General features: G+C 30.9%; 3 protein-coding genes across 3 annotated transcripts; 1 reads left to right on the forward strand and 2 right to left on the reverse strand.

Annotated features, from left to right (window-relative positions):
• Window positions 1-31: 31 nt before the first annotated feature.
• Window positions 32-1,214, reverse strand: INS49_010731 (uncharacterized protein; the record flags this gene model as incomplete). Its single annotated transcript, XM_043171454.1, has 3 exons — window positions 32-678; window positions 819-895; window positions 1,057-1,214. The coding sequence occupies 3 exons, from the start codon at window positions 1,212-1,214 to the stop codon at window positions 32-34; spliced, it is 882 nt and encodes a 293-aa protein (XP_043026019.1).
• Window positions 1,215-1,964: 750 nt separating this feature from the next.
• On the reverse strand, window positions 1,965-2,843 carry INS49_010732 (uncharacterized protein; the record flags this gene model as incomplete). The annotated part of the gene is made up of 3 exons (XM_043171455.1): window positions 1,965-1,968; window positions 2,030-2,726; window positions 2,813-2,843. The coding sequence occupies 3 exons, from the start codon at window positions 2,841-2,843 to the stop codon at window positions 1,965-1,967; spliced, it is 732 nt and encodes a 243-aa protein (XP_043026020.1).
• A 1,754-nt stretch (window positions 2,844-4,597) lies between these two features.
• INS49_010733 (uncharacterized protein) lies at window positions 4,598-5,558 on the forward strand (the record flags this gene model as incomplete). Its single annotated transcript, XM_043171456.1, has 3 exons — window positions 4,598-5,108; window positions 5,141-5,184; window positions 5,289-5,558. The coding sequence occupies 3 exons, from the start codon at window positions 4,598-4,600 to the stop codon at window positions 5,556-5,558; spliced, it is 825 nt and encodes a 274-aa protein (XP_043026021.1).
• Window positions 5,559-17,071: the final 11,513 nt, after the last annotated feature.

Below are 17,071 nucleotides of genomic sequence, written 5' to 3' on the forward strand. Positions count from 1 at the left end.
ATGGCATGGGTCGGTTTTCTGCTTGCTGTGCTCACACTGGCTCATCCACAGTCTCGTCGAAGATGTCAAATCCGATCTTGGCTGTCACATTCATAAAACGCACTCTCCCGGTTTCCATGTGCACTCTGTTCATTTGTTCGAACAACTCGTCGGAGAGCCTTGCGATTGTGCTCTTCTCGATCATGCGCGACTGGCTCATTGTTTTGGGCACGACCGGGATGCCACGCTGTACAGCCCAGGATAGGCAGACTTGGGCAGGAGTCATCCCGCATTGCCTGGCAACCTGAACGATCGCTGGGTTGTTCAGAGGTGACGATCCGGTATCATGGCCCTCACGGCCGTTGTTTACTGGCTCGCCACCCAGAGGCTGATGGGCCACGACAAGAATGCCATGGCTGTGGCAGAATTCGACGAGGTCGTGTTGTGGAAGCAGCGGGTGTAGCTCAACTTGGTTCACTGCCGGGAGGATCCGGCATGTCGACAAGATGCGTTTTGCCTTGGTTATGCTGAAGTTCGCTAGTCCAATCGCACGAGCCTTGCCTTTGCGGACAAGGTCTTCCATTGCCGCCCACGTACTTTGGTAATTTCGGGACAAGTCGACATCCACTATTGGCCTGCCACTACCGTCCGGGTTACGCAGCGCGTTGTGCTCAGAGTCAATCTGGTAGGCGTGGGGGACTGGCGGGTGGTATTAATACGACACATCCAGTAGTTTATTTGTTACGTGACTGAATATGAACCCACAATGCATCAAGTACAAATCAACTGAGAGATAGATTTAGTCGTCATTGTTTTGTGAAGGTCAGGGTCCTGCTTACCGTAATCGGTGCCAGGTGCTTCTAAGCTGCGATTCATGGCCTCTTCCACGTCCTCGGATTTGTGCCAGGTATTCCATCTGTTACGGTTATCACACTGAGTCAGAAGCGTGGAAGGGTTACGTACAACTTCGAGGTTATGAAGATTTCTTCCCTGGAACAGCCGCTTTCTCGTATAGCCTGCCCAACGTGGATACAACCTTTGTCACGCCGTCATTCCCCGCGATCGCCTGGAAAGTACCCAGGCCTACCGACGGTATCTGATGCCCCGTATTCAGTGGAAAGGACTTTGGGAGTACCATCGTGGTTGAGGCTTGAGTCGCTGATGGCGTCTCTCGAGACGTTGCGGCCTGGCAGCTGGGAACGAGTATCGTAGTTCAAATCCCTCTGAGGCAACATGTTTACGTTCGAGCAACATAGTTGAAATCTGGGAAAGCGGGGTGATCGAGGAGAAGAGCAGCTAGGCACGTGACACTCATGTCAAAGTCCTGGTATGAGAGACAGGGGCAGGGAAGCAACATGCGGTTCTAAGTGAACAAGGCGAAAGACTTGATTTAGACAATCATGCGCCCTTCCTTACTCACGATTAAAAATGAAAACCCAATCTTGGTCTAGGGCGGGAATCAGTTTATAGTCCTGAATTTTATGATTGCTTATGTCAGGAGGCAAAAATGCCTGCTAGCTGCTCTTGAATAACAGGTACTGGTCATATTCTTTTCCTCTGGATTCTTGTTATATCACCCTGATTGATTCTGGAATTTTATTCTGACCCACGCTCTTTATACATGTCAAAACCGCCTCTGTACTTGTCGATTAATCTCCGCATGTCATCTAGAACCCTTTTAGAGAAAGCGCATTAGTGTCGTGAACCCCAAGCAAGTGTGTTATATTTACATTTGGAAACATTTCGTTCTGTCGGGAAAGATCGTTGCACCATTTGCGTTGAAGCGCCTGGCTATTCAAATAGTTGAGTCAGCTTGTTTAATTTTGTTTATCGGTAGCAGCAGCACGGGTGTACAAACAAACAAGCTGTATAGTGCGTTCCTGTCATCGTAGTCCTCCTCGGGCTCACTTTTCGGGATATGGGTGTGACAAGCTTCAAAGTAGCGCTGTGAAAACATCTTGCGTTCAGGACGCCAGTTTCCCAACTCATCTATCCCCTAGAGTTAATACATTTACGTGGGACACCAGACCAACACATTTCAAGGGCATACAAACATTCGTTGTGTGCCCAAAAGCTAGCTGGGTCAAAGGATATGCCCTCTTCGGTATCCTCGTCAATGATTGCAGCATTGCCACACCATAGGTCACCATGAACGAATGATGGCTGCAGTCTCCTCCCGGCAGATTCCAGTGGCCGCAGGAGCCGTATGATGACTTTGCCATAGAAATCAGGAAGCATTGCCTCGAGCGCCGGTTGTGGACCAGCCCTCCCCCAACATACCTTGAAGACATGTTTCATGCCATTGGTGAAGCACTCTTCCCAGCTGCTGGACCAATTATTGTCTTGTGGCAGGTTTCCATTGTACTTTGTGACGTGAAAGCCGAACTTCCCTTGTGGAGAGGTATGGGCCGAGTGTAATTTTGCGACTTTGTCGCAGAACGACCTTGGCTCAGGAACGCCCTCTGACATTTCATAGAACTTGCAGATATAGAAATGGGAGCCAGGGTCGGTCTTGAATGTGTCTCGTGCGATAGGATCTGGGCAGAGGTCGGGGGCGATCGTGAACATTTGCCGTGTAGCCTCAAACTCGCCCCTGAGTGCCTCATGGCCATGGTGTCCCTCGGAAACCTTCATGAAATACGCCCCGTCAGTCCCATCGAGATGCTTAACAGTGACTCGATAGGCCTTTGCCCATGGTGATTGCGTGTGTAAGCTGATCTCAAAGATTTCGCAGACATCTGCAATCACTGTAAATGTGTCAGCGCAGCGCCCTGCAGTCTTTCTGATGGTCATAACTCTTGATGCATTTGCTGCAGAGTCCTTGTTTGCTCACCTTCCAGCAGTTGAGGCATTTGTGAATCCATCTTGGCGATCTGCCGAACGAGGGCAGAATTTCAATTACCCTGAGCTCTTGTGCAGCGTTTGTAAGTGAACACAGAAGTCCTGCACTCATTCCGATGGCTTGCACCGTATTATTCTTAACATAGCTGGGTTGCAACCAGGCTACCATGCAGGTCTCGCTTGCCCACCGCGCCTCTGAGCGGGATTATGCAGTTGGTTGCCTCAAAACTAAAATAGCCCAGGATCTGTGTGTGCACTGGTCGGCTACCGATCGCCTCGATGTGTGGGCGGTTGAACGACTGGCTGTGGATGAAGGGTGCTGAAGCCAACAGTTTTTGGCGCTTTTGCCATCACCTCTTGGCGTGAACGGGCTGACATGCGGCGTTGCACCACTCCAGCACTTGATTGTGACCGAGAACGTGTTGTTGTTTCCTGGGTAAGACTCTTCGTCTGTTTTCACGCTCTTTATCTCAAACAAACAGACGAGAATTACGGCTGATTGCTTGATTTTGCTTTATCAGGATCAGAATCAACCCAATGAAACCGACAACACGACTACCTCGAAAGAACGATCCATCCCCCAAAGCGCCCGCCGCACGACCAGCTACAGCCTCCGCGGCCTTTTCCGACGCTCCGCTGCGTCGCCGGAAAATGAGGAAGCCCCATTCGACTCACATGGACCGTTGGGACTCCATACACTCTTTCATCCAGAGCCAGGGCAGTCGTGTCTTGTCGATATCGTGTTCGTCCACGGCCTGGGCGGGGGCTCTCGAAAGTCGTGGTCCTTAACACCGTCGGACGATGGATTATTCTGGCCCCAGTCCTGGCTCCCGCACGACGCAGACTTCCAGCAAACCCGAATACACTCGTATGGGTACGATTCTAACTGGGGCAGTCGAACAAGGAGTGTTCTCAACATCCACGACTTTGCCCAATCTCTACTAGCCGCGATTAAGAATTATCCACCAATAAGACGCTCTGCGACGCAAATGATCCTTGTAGGGCATAGCATGGGTGGTTGTATTGTGAAGAAAGCATATGTTCTCGCGCGTCAGAACCACATCCACGAAGAGTTCGCGTCTCGATTCCACTCTATGTTCTTCTTGGGTACCCCTCACCGCGGCTCGAACTTGGCGAGGTAGGGTATGCCCACCCAGCTTCCACAGTACGCCCACCCAGCTTTCAGCGTTGGCCCACCCAGTATAAGGAAATTGGCTGCATATATTAATAAAATTAAGTACTTTCTTAATAAGTAAAAAGCTACCTTGCATCCTTAAAAACGCTATCTTAGCTAAAAAGGGCTTTTAAGGGTAAAGAGGGCCCTTAAGGGTAAAGAGGGCTCCTATAGGCAAAGAGGGCTCCTATGGGCAAAGAGGGCTCCCAAGGGCAAAAAGAGCTCCCAAGGGCAAAGAGGGCTCCCAAGGGCAAAGAGGGCTCCCAAGGGTAAAGAGGGCCGGTAAGGGTAAGGAGGGCCCTTAAGGGTAAAGAAGGCCCTTAAGGGTAAAGAAGGCCCTTAAAGGATAAAGGGCCTTTAAGGATAAAGAAGGCCTTAAAGGTATAAAGGACTGCCTTAAAAAGTAAAAAGAGTCTTAAGTAATTAAAAGGGCCTTAAGGGATATAAAAGGTGTAAAGGGGCATAAAGGGTATAAAGGGGCAAAAGGGCAAAGGGGCAAAGGGGCGGAGGGGCAAAATCTAAAGTATACCTATATTTTATTAATGCATGCAGCTAATTTCTTTATACTGGGTGGGCCAATGCTGAAAGCTGGGTGGGCGTATTATGGAAGCTGGGTGGGCGTACCCTGCCTTGAACTTGGCAGTGACTCTCTGCAATATCCTGCAAGTGGCCTGGGGCTCGAAGCCATATGTCGATGACCTGGCCCCAGACTCAGCGATATTGATGATGATGATGAACGACGACTTCCGCGTCTACGCTTACGACCTACGTTTATGGTCGTTCTTTAAGACTGTCCCTATGACTGGCCTGAATAGGCTGGTGGTTGATAAGGTGTCTGCTACACTTGGTTTCGGGAATGAAGAAATGTCTTTCATGGATGCAGACCACAGGAATGTCTGTAAATTTAGGAATCAGCAGGATCCAAATTACCGAAAGCTCCGCAACAGCCTATGCAGTGCAATCGACATGATGAAGACAGACTCAGCCCTACCTCGAGAAATGGATCACGCAGGCCGAGCCACCAGCCGCTCAAAGCCACGGAGTTTCCTGCTGTCAACTGACATGGATTCCCTCGAAGACGACCTCGCAACACTGGAAGAGCTCAAAACCACCGGTTCTTGCTCGTGGCTAACAGAAATACCTCAGTTTCGTTCATGGGCAGCTCGCATCACAACTACCTGAGGGGCTTCGTATGTTCGTCACAAGTCGCAGCTTGCCTGAGATAGAAAGAGGAATCTTGTCAATGGGCTCACGGATCTACGTCCATGAATTGACTTCGATCGATACCCTGGAGGACCCACGCCTGTATGTCAATACGATACTTGACGAGATGGCTTACAAAGATGCGGCTAAACTCGTGGAGAGAATTCTTGCGAAAGCCAACGGCTCAATTTTGTGGACACGTCTCGTTGTCCAAGATCTAGAAATGGTCTTCACGGAAGAAGAGGTGGACGGAATACTCAACGACATCCCTGATGACCTGTTTTCTGTCTATGAGCGCATCCTGCGAAGTATCGAGAGCGACCGACGGCGGGCAAGACTCGCGAAATCGATATTGACATGAGTGTTACTTGCTGCGCGGCCTTTGACAGTGAAAGAACTCCAGCACGGGGTCAAATTGGACATTCACGACACAACGCAGCCGATAGAAAGGACCATCATTGCAACATGTGGGCAATTGGTTTTCATTGACCCTACTTCACGCGTCCAGCTGGTCCACGAGACTGCGAGGGCGTTCCTCCTCAGCGAGGAATTGATCTCGGAACTCGCCATTTCAGCACCATCTGGTCATACTCGGCTAGCAAGTCTATGCGTGAAACATCTTTGTAGACGGCGAAAGGTTCTTTACTGTGGGGAGATCGAATGGAATGATTTGTGTCTATGACATGCCATCTTTAGAGAGCAGCATGAGCATGAAGCACCCAGGTCGAGTTGCATGCATCGAGTTTGGGACCGAGGACGCGCACGTGGCTTCTGCAGGGAAAGACCAAATCATTATCTGGGACCCAAAGACGGGAGCTGAATTTCAACGGTTCCAGAACGTGCAGGCTTTAGCAATGCAGCTCACATCGGATAATCGAGCTCGACTGGCATCAAGGTCTAGTCAGCTTATTACGGTCGATCTCAAGTCCAGACCCACGAAAAGAATCTGTTTGACTGGAGCGAATTCTGGTTCATCATTCCTGCCAAGCCAACCGCCTACAAAAGCCGCACTGTCGGTTCCAGAGCTTGGCATGCTTGCTCTTTACCACCGAAGCCACCCAGTCATGTTGCTAGACACCCAGACCGGCTCATTATTGGGCCAATGTACGGTTGGCTGGAACAATGGAATTAACTCACTGGTGTTTAATCCTAGGGTAGATATAGCCGCTCTGGTTGTGGCCTACACCGACGGGAACCTCGTTGTCTACAATCTTCACAACTTCACGTCTACCTTCCACACGGAACACGTCTCCGCTCATTCCTTGGCTTGCTCTTCGGACGGCAGAAGTCTGTTGGCGGGAAGCAATAACGGGGTTATCGAAATCTACGAATTCACTGGGATCGAGGGGAATCAATTGGAGCTGATACACCGTATTGCAACAGACGAACCGGACATCCGAGGCATGGCGTTCAGTAGTGATAGTTTACGCTTCGTCAACATCTGCCCCAGCAGATGCCGTGTCTGGGAGCCGGCCGCACTTGCTCGCCGTGACTCGGAATGGATGAGCGCCAGCGACCTTAGCGCATTGGTACCTCTACCGGCAAGAACTTGAACCGCGGGTGGAAACCCAGTCATTACTGCTCTCGAGTACGTTCTTGAGAGGAACATTGTCATTTGCGGAAAAGAGAATGGCGACGTGGTCATCTTTTCTGCTGAAGACGGCTCTGAGCTCGAGGTTCTCTACAGCCATTCAAAGACTGTCTCTGTGGTAATTATCCGTTTCCGCTGTTGCAGACAAGGGGATTGTGGCAATCGCCGACAACTCAGGACGCATTATCGTGACGAAGGTGGTACATAAACATCCACGTTGGTCCCAAGCAGTAGAAAAGTTAGACATACGAGTCGGACGCGCCATTAACAAGGTGATATTGTCTCCCAACACAGAATGCCAGTGGTTACTGGTCAGCGGTGTGCGGCCGACGAAATTTGGAACGTTTCGGATGGGACAGTCACCTCGAGGACTGATTGGCCTGACAATAGCCACCGTGCGATTCAAGCGCATCCACTGGCCAATGACCGCTTCGTGGTCATCCGAGACGACTCTGCTCACCTGCTCCATTGGGATGATACCGCTCCGGCTGTTGTGGCAGGGATGCAATGTCGCAGGATTGGTTGTCTGAGCAATGCACCGTTCTCGACCCAAGCAGTAACATATCGATGGAACCACAAGTGGCTTACACAAATGGTCAAGTCCGTGGTGATCAGGAGCGCACGAGCATTCGATGTTGGCTGAGCTCCTTCTTCCTATCCAAGGTTGCATTCCCGGACCCTGTGATAGCTCTGGACCAAGACAATGGCATTGGGCCAAGAGTCAGACACCTTCTTGGTTTGAGCGGTTCTCACTTGATCTTTGTTGATTCCAGTCCCTGGGTTTGCAGCGTTGACCTGGACACTTTCAAAACCGCGACGCTTGCAAAACGGCACTTTTTCATTCTGCCCGAGTGGCTGAGATCTGATGGAGAACGTCTCTGCGAAATAACGGAGAACCTTGACATCCTGTTCGCCAATGGGGACGGGCTTGCTGTAATTAAGCGTGGCATGCAGTTTGTCGAGTCGATCATGCCTTAAGTGAGAGAACGGATATTCGCAGAGCAAAAAACGGATGGCGCAAAGCAAGCCCCGCCACTGCAGCCAATCAAAGCCCACCATTCGCACGCCCACAACTTATACACGCTTATACTTAACTTATACCGTTAATTTGCATAACTAAGTTATATGCTTAAATTATATACTTAATTTATTTATTTACTTTATATATTAATATAATTATATAAATAAAAGATATTAATTATATAAATAAATTAAAGATAATATAATTTATTAATAAATAATATACTTTTATAACTTTTGCTAACTTTAATTAACCCTAGCACTTACTTAATATAAATAATTTAATTAAATTTAATATTAATTAATATTAATTATAATTAAATTTTTATTTTTAATTAATTTACTTAATTTAAAGTAATATAAATAATTATAATTTAAATAAAAGTAATTAAGTTTTAATAAAAGGATTATTATTTAATAAAAATTATATTAATACTTTTTAAATTAATTTTTTATTTATTTATTTATTTAAATATTTAATATATTAAAAATTAATAATTATAATATTAAAACTTTTAAAAAAAATAAAATACTTTTAATTATTTAAGTAATTAAAAATTCTTAAGAAAAATATATTAAACTTTTTAAATTATATAAAGTTATATAAATCTTTAATATTTTTAAAATTATATCTTATTATAAAATAAATTAATAATACTTTTAAAAAGAATTATATATTAATATATATAAACTTAATTAAATTAAAAAATAAATACTTATTTAATATATTATTAATTAAAATATTTAAAGTTTTTTTTATAACTTTTTAATATAAAAGATATAATTAACCTTTTATTAATATTATAAAATGCTAAATTTATTAATAAGTATAAAGCTTAATGCTTTATAAATTAATAACTTAGCCTTAAAATTAAATTTAATTATTTTTATAAAGTTTTAAAAATTATTAAAAAATAATTTAAATTACTTTATAATATAATAATTAAATATTAAATTATTAATAATAATTTTTATAACTTTAATAAAATTAACTTTATAATAATAATAATAATAATAATAATAATAATAATAATAATTTATTTGCGCTATTTTAAGCTATTACTAGCTAAAAACCATTTAATATATAATCCCTTTGCTAATTTACCTATAAGGAAAAACTATATTAAATGGCTGGAAAAAGCCCCTATGCCGCAACCTTTTCACAATAATATAACTATTTATTTACATTATATTAAGTAATATAAGCTTTATATCTATACTTAAAAATCTTTAAAAAGGGAAATATTTCCTTTTATCTTATAACTTTTTTGCAAAGTTTTTAACTTACTTATTTATTATTTCCTAAATAAAAAGATAATAAAAAACTATTTATATAAATAGCAAAATTTAAGCTAAAAAGTATAAATAGCTGCAACCCCTTACCCATTTTTCTTTCTTCTTTTTTTAATAATATATTATTTCTTAAGTAAGTTCTTAATTATTAACAACTTTACAAAGTACTTAAGTGCTTTATGGTAATGTTATAACCCCTTTATAACCTTTTCTTAATAATTCCTAACTTTATGCCTTTATTGCAATCTTTATAACCTATTTATAATCTTTGCTATATTAAATAATATTAAGAATATAGCTAAGGCCTTAAATTAATATTTTTACTTTTACTTTACAACCTTTAATAATCTTGCTAAGTCTTTTAATGGAATTAGCAATAATAATAATAATTTTTAAGAGGTTTTAGCATCCTTTTAAAAGTATTGCTGCATTAATATTGCAACCCTTAAGAAATTTAGCTTTAAGGGCATTACTTTAGCTGCTATAAAAAGCATTATTAATAACTTTGCTATAACCTTTCCTAAGGCCTTTAAAGCAATATTTGCAAACATAACTTTATAATAAGTATAATTACTTTATTAATAATTATTATATATATTAATAAGTATAAAAAAGTTAAAATAATTTAATTTAATAATTAAGAATAAGTAATTATTATTAAATATATTAATATAAATAAGTTATAAATTTTATTATTTATAATTATTTAAGGTATTTATTACTTTATTAATAAAATAATAAAGTTAAGTTTTTTAAATAATTAAATTATTAAGCTTATTTTTAATAAATAAATAAATAATAAATTTAATTTAAAATAAATTTAATATTTTAATAAATATATTAAATTAAAGAAAAATATTAATTATTAAATATTAATTATAAATAATTATAAAAGTTATATATTAATTAAGTTTAATTAATATTATAAAAATAATAAAATTATTATTATTAATATATTGCTATATTTATTTTATTTATTTTAATTATTAAATATTATATTATATTTACCTTTAAAATATATATATAATAATAAAATTAATTTCTTTATTTAAGCTTTTATTAATTATATTATTAAATTTAAGTTTTTTTATATTTAAAGCTATTAAATAACCTTTATTATATAGTTATATTTATATATATATATAATATTTATTTAATTAAGTTTTATCTTTATTATTTTATTTAAGTTATAAAATAAGGAAGTAAATAAATATTATATAAGGAAGTATTATATAATACCTTAAAATAGGATTAATTATCCTTATTTATTAATATATCTTTATGTAATTAGCTTTAATATTATTTTAATATTAAGGGTTTTTTATTTTTAAATTATATAATGCCTTAATAATATTAAGTAAGTTATATTACTTATATATTCCCTTTTACTTATTAAGAAAAGTATTTCCCTTATTTTTATAAGTTATATTATTACTTTTTATTTATATAATATAAATAAAGCTAATTATTTAGCTAATATCTTTTAAATAATAATTAATATTATATATTTAAAACTTTATTATACTTTTTTATTTAATTTCTTTATTATTCTTTTTAATTATAAACTTAATTATATAAATATAAAAGAAATTAAAAAAAAGTTATTTTTAATAAGTTATTAATTTTTATAATTAATTAAGTATTTAAAAAAGGAGTTATATATAACACTTCTTAACGTTAATATTTAAATTATTCCTTTCTTTATTTTACTCCCTTTTTTTTTATTCTTTATTATATAATACTTTTTTTTCCCTTTTATTTAACATTCTTCCTTATATTATATAATTCCTTTTTTATAATATATATAATTAATTAATTAATTAATTAATTATATAATATTTAATTATAATACTTTTTTATTTAACCTTTTTAGCTATTATACTTTTTTATTTAGCCTTTATAACTTCCCCTTTCCTTTAATTAGCCCTTATAACTCTCTTTTTCCTTTAATTAGCCCTTATAACTTCCTTATTCTACTTACTTTTAAGTTTCCTATCTTTATAATTTATACTCCCTTATTATTTATATTAATAGCTTTTATTATTATTAATTAAAAATTTTTAAGTTTAATTTTTAACCTTTTTTAATTAATAGCTAGCTTAACTTTAAGTAATTAAATTATAACCCTTTTTATTAATTATTTTTTAAATTATACTTTTCTTATTTTTCTTTATATTAATATTTATATAATCCTTTCTTTTTATACTTTTTATTTTTTAACCTTATATATAATATAAAATATTAAATATATAATTATTACCCTGTTATTAAGTAATATTTATATATTAATTAATATTAACTTTTCCTTAATTAATTATATTACTTAAATCTTTCAATATTTAAGTTACTTTTCTATTATTTTAATTTAATTATATAATAATAATAACGGCTTATATATATAATACTTGTAAAATATACTTAAGATTTATTAATTTTAAGGCTATTATTAAATCTTTAAATTTTAAGGAAATACTTATATAACTTATATTTAATAATTGCAAGATTAATAATGCCCTTATTATAAAAACTATTAGCCTTATTAACGCAATACTTATAATAATTATAAAGATTATAAAAAATATAATAATAATAATAATGTAATCCCTTTATATAATTTAGCATTTATTATTAATAGTAAGCAAGAAATTAAGGAAAAGAAGGAAGGCAGCTTAATAATTAACTTATATATTTTTATTTATAAGATTTTAAAGTAATTATATTATAATCTTAATTTTATGTAATATTTTTTTAAAAGGATAAAATTTCATATAATTAAATTTTATATATTAATCTTTTTAAGGGTTAAATTATATATTATATTCTTTATATATTATTTAAGAATTAACTTTCTTTTTACTTATTTTTCTTTTTAAATATCTTAATAATCTTTATATAATAATTCTTTATATTATTTTATAATAGCTTATTATATATTTTAATTTATTTATTAAATATCTTAGCTTAATTTTAGCCTTATTTCTTATATATTTTAGCTATATTTAAACTTTATTTTAAGTTTATTATTATATATTTTATTTATATTTAAACTTTATTTTAAGTTATTTATTATATATTTTATTTATATTTAAACTTTATTTTAAGTTTATTATTATATATTTTATTTATATTTAAACTTTATTTTAAGTTATTTATTATATATTTTATTTATATTTAAACTTTATCTTAAGTTTATTATTATATATTTTAGCTTTATTTAAGCTTTATTTATATTCCTTTTCATTTATATAAATTTATTTATTTTTCTCTTAACCCCTTTTTTAATTTTATTCTTTTATTTTTTTTATATTTTTTATATACTTACTTTTTTTAAGCATTTTATATATACCTTAATTTTAATTCTTAATATATTAATTAAGATTAAATTTTTTAATGCTTTATTTAAAGCTTTTTTTATATAAGTATTAGTTAAGTTATTTTTCTTATTAATTTATTATATCTTTAAAATCTCCTTTTTTTATATACCTTTTATAAAATATAATATTAATTATTAATTACTTATTATTAATTATTTTAAATTATATAAGGCATTTATATAATAATTATAGGAATAATACGTATGGGCATTACGTACAGCATGCCCATGTAGTGAATGTGCTGCAAGCAATGCATAAATTTAAAGGTGCAAGGTTTAAATTAATCTTATTAATAGCAGCTGCTAATTAATGCTAACTAGCTATTAGCTAGCAATTATATACCCTGCATATAAACCATTATAGCTAGCTTATAGTTAAATAAGAAAAGGCTATAGCTTTGCTATAACCTACTTTTTATATTATAATTAAATTAATTATATATTTTATTTATTTATTACTAACTATATAAAAGCTAAATTAATATTAATTAATGCTTACTTAGTAAGCATAAATAGCTAAGTTTAAAGAAATAATTTATTATTTTTAAAAGTAATTATATTAATTAGTAATTATTGCATGCTATGAATTTACATAACGCGATTTATAATATTAATAAATATTTATTAATTTAATTAATTATAATAATAAACTATGGGTGCTTTTTTTAATTAATAATTGCTTTATATATTTATTATGCCTTAAGTAAAACTAATAATAATGGCTTTTAAAATTAATAGCCGGCCTTAAGCAAAAGTATATATTAGCATTTACTTTCGTTAACCTTTTTTAACCCCTTTATTAAATATACTTAAAAACATTATATTAAATACTTTCTTATAATTCTTTTAAGCTATTACAGTTTTTTTAGCTTATTAAAAGCCTTTTTGCAATATCCTTATATTAAAAAGCTTTCCTTGCGATATCCTTAAAAAGCCTTTGCTTAGTACTTATAAAAAGCCCTTAATTAACACCCTTAAAAAGCCCTTACTTATAATTAACACCCTTAAGAAGCCTTTACTTAGCACCCTTAAAAAGCCCTTATTTATAATTAATGCCCCTTAGGGTACTTATGCAATACCTTTAAGGCCTATAACCCTTTAAAAACCCCCTAAGCACTTAAGAAAGCATAAGGTACTTAAATACTTTAAAGTATTAATAAATAACATTTCTTTTAAACAATTTACATATTTAATTAACACCCTTAATTAAATACTTTAAAGTATTAATTAGCAAATAAGCCATTAATATAACCATTTTATTTACTTAGTTAGCTTAAAACCATTAAAAAGAATAGTTAATATTTATTATTAATTTAGCTATATAAATAACTTAATTAAACCTTTAAAATATTTACCTTTTAATAATAATTAATGTTTAATTAATAAGTATAACTTTTTTTTAATGCTCTTTTTATTAATGCCCTTTAATAAAATCTTAAGTATAAACTATCTTAAAGCTAATAAAAGTTAGTTTATTAAGCAATAATAATATTTAAGCGTCATTACTTATAAATAAATAGTTTAAAAGTTAATTATTAATTTATAAGCATAACATAAGAATATTCTTTCCTTCCCCTTTACCTTATAATTAATTATTATAAGATTTACTTTAATAATAATAATAGCAATAGCCTTAATAATAATAATAATGCCTTGCTATTAAATAAAAGTAATGCTTATTATTAAGTAAAAGTAATACTTATTACTAAGTAAGAATAGCCTTGCCATTAAGTAAAAATAGCCTTATTATTAAGTAAAAGTAGTAATTGCTATTAAGAGTGGCGTTTAGCATTAACCATTAAAAAAAAGCTGCTAAAGTAATAATTAACTAATTAAAGCATAATATTTTAAATACTTTAAAACTTTAAAGTATTAATAATTAAATAATTTAAATTAAGCAATTTAAGTACTTTCTTTAAGTAATTATAAATACTTTAAAGTATTATTAAATAAATAATTTAATTAAGCAATTTAAGCAATTTAAGTACTTAAATTATTTAAGCATACTTATACTTAAATACTTATACTTAACTTATTAAAGTAATAGCTATAAAGTATTTAACCTATTATAACCCTTTAAAGAATAAAATATTTATATTAACTAAGCGATTTAATTAACTAAGCAATAATTTAAAGGAAAATATAATTTTAAAGCGTATACATGCATATATATAAAAGATTACTAATATAGGAATAATATATATAAGTATTATATATAGCGTGCTTATATAATAAGTACGTTGCAAGTAATATATAGATTTAAAGGTATAAGGTTTAAACTAGTTTTATTAATAATAGCTATTAATTAATGCTAGCTAGCAATTAGCTAGCAATTACATGCCTTATATATAAATCACTATAGCTAGCTTATAACTAAATAAGAAAAGGCTGCAGCTTTGCTGCAACTTACCCTTTACATTATAGCTAAATTAATTACATACTTTATTTATTTATTACCAATTATATAAAAGCTAAACTAATAATAATCTTAAATTTATATAAATCATTACTTAAACTTTTAATTTTCTTAAGTAATTTATAATTTAATTTAAAGTTATATTAAGTATTATATTATTATTAAAGCTAATTATTATTTTATATAGCTTATTAATTAATATGCTTTAAGTTATATATTTATATTTAATAAAATCTTAATAAATTATATTTTTAATAATTTATAAAATTATTTTTTTATATAATTAGTTTTTATTATTAATATAATAATAAATCTTAATTAAGAAATAAAGTTTTTATTATTAATAAATAATTTATTTATAAGAATATATAACTTTATATATTTTAATTTTAATAAAATAAATATAATCCCCTTATTTAAGTTTTTCTTTTACTATTTAATTAATATATTAAGTATATTAATATTCTTTATATTAAGTTTTTAAATTTATATAATAAATAAGAAATTATATATTATTTTTTATTAATAAATAAATGCAATATATATTTTTTATATTTATTAAGAAATATATTATTATAATATGTCTTTTATATAATTATTAATTAAATTAAAATTACTTATTTATTTCTTTTATATAAATAAAAAGTATCCCTTTAAGAAATTAATTCTCCCTTTATTAAATTTTAATAGCTTATCCTTTTTTAAAATTTACTTTAACTTTATATAAAACTTTTTCTTATATAATTCCTTTTTTATTTTCTTTAAAAATACCTTAATAATAATTAAAAAAGTTTTATTTATTTATATTTTTATAATTTTAAAGTTATATAATTTACTTATTATATATAAAAGGTATAAATTATATATTAATATCTTTATCCTTAATACTTTTATATAATATATATAATATATTTTATATTAATATAGCCTTAATTTTGCAAATTTATATAATAATTTATAAATAATTAAAATTATATTTAAAGGAAATTTATCTTTAAGCTTTAATAATAAGTATATAATAATTATATAAGTAAGCTTATTCTTTATTTAAATATAAGCTTAAATAATATCTTATAATTTTATATAATATTTAAAATAATAAATAAGTATTAATTTTAATATAAGCAAAATTTATTAACTTATCTTTTAAATTATTAAAGCTTATATTAATATTATATGCTTTTCTTTATTATTAAAACCTTAAATTATTATTTTAAATTTCTTAATTAACTTTATTAACCTATTTTTTATTTCTTATATTATTTTTATTTTAAAGATATAAAAGTATTTATAAAGATCTTTATTATATAATATATATTTAAATACTTTCTTAATTATAAGCATATTAAGTTTAAAAGCGTTAAATTTCTTAAATAATCTTTTAAAAGTTATAAATATATTATTCTTTCTTAGCTTAATTACTAAGTTATATATATTCTTTTTCTTTTATATTAAGAAAATACTTATATTATATTAAATAATAATAAAGAAAGTATATTATATAGCTGCCTTTTTTAATTATTTATATCTTTTAAGTAATACTTATATAATAGCTTTTTTTAACTTACCTTATCTTTTAAGTAATTCTTGCTTTTATATAACCTTAAATGCAAAGGCATTTAAATTATTATATAGCATTAAATTCATTATATAAAAATATAATTTAATATAAATTACCTTAAGTTAAATTAATTTATTTATTATCTTAATTATTATTATATAGCCCTTAATAACCTTAACCTTATATAATCCTTTTTATTTTTTATTTTCTTTTTATATAAAGACTTTGCTTTAAAAAAATAAGGATAATATAGCCTTAATATTTAGCTTATTTCTTATATTTAATATATAATTAACTTTTACTTTTACTTTAATTATATAAAGCATTTTTATTACTTTTTAAATTATTAATGCTTTTTATATAATTTTTAATAATAATAATAAGTTATATAAAACTTAAGAATATATATTAAATATTAAAAAAATAAATATAAAATTATTTAACTTAATTATATTATTTAAAGCCTTAATAATTATTTAAAGGATAATTTTATTATTTATATAATATTTAAATTTAACCTTAAAATATTATATATTCTTTTTAAGGGTTTATATAATTATTTAATTTTATTAATAACTTAATAGGTTTTAATAAGCATTACTTTATATAAAATACTTATA

Source organism: Diaporthe citri (assembly GCF_014595645.1).
Source record: "Diaporthe citri strain NFHF-8-4 chromosome Unknown scaffold_4, whole genome shotgun sequence".
In the NCBI taxonomy this organism is placed as follows: domain Eukaryota; kingdom Fungi; phylum Ascomycota; class Sordariomycetes; order Diaporthales; family Diaporthaceae; genus Diaporthe; species Diaporthe citri.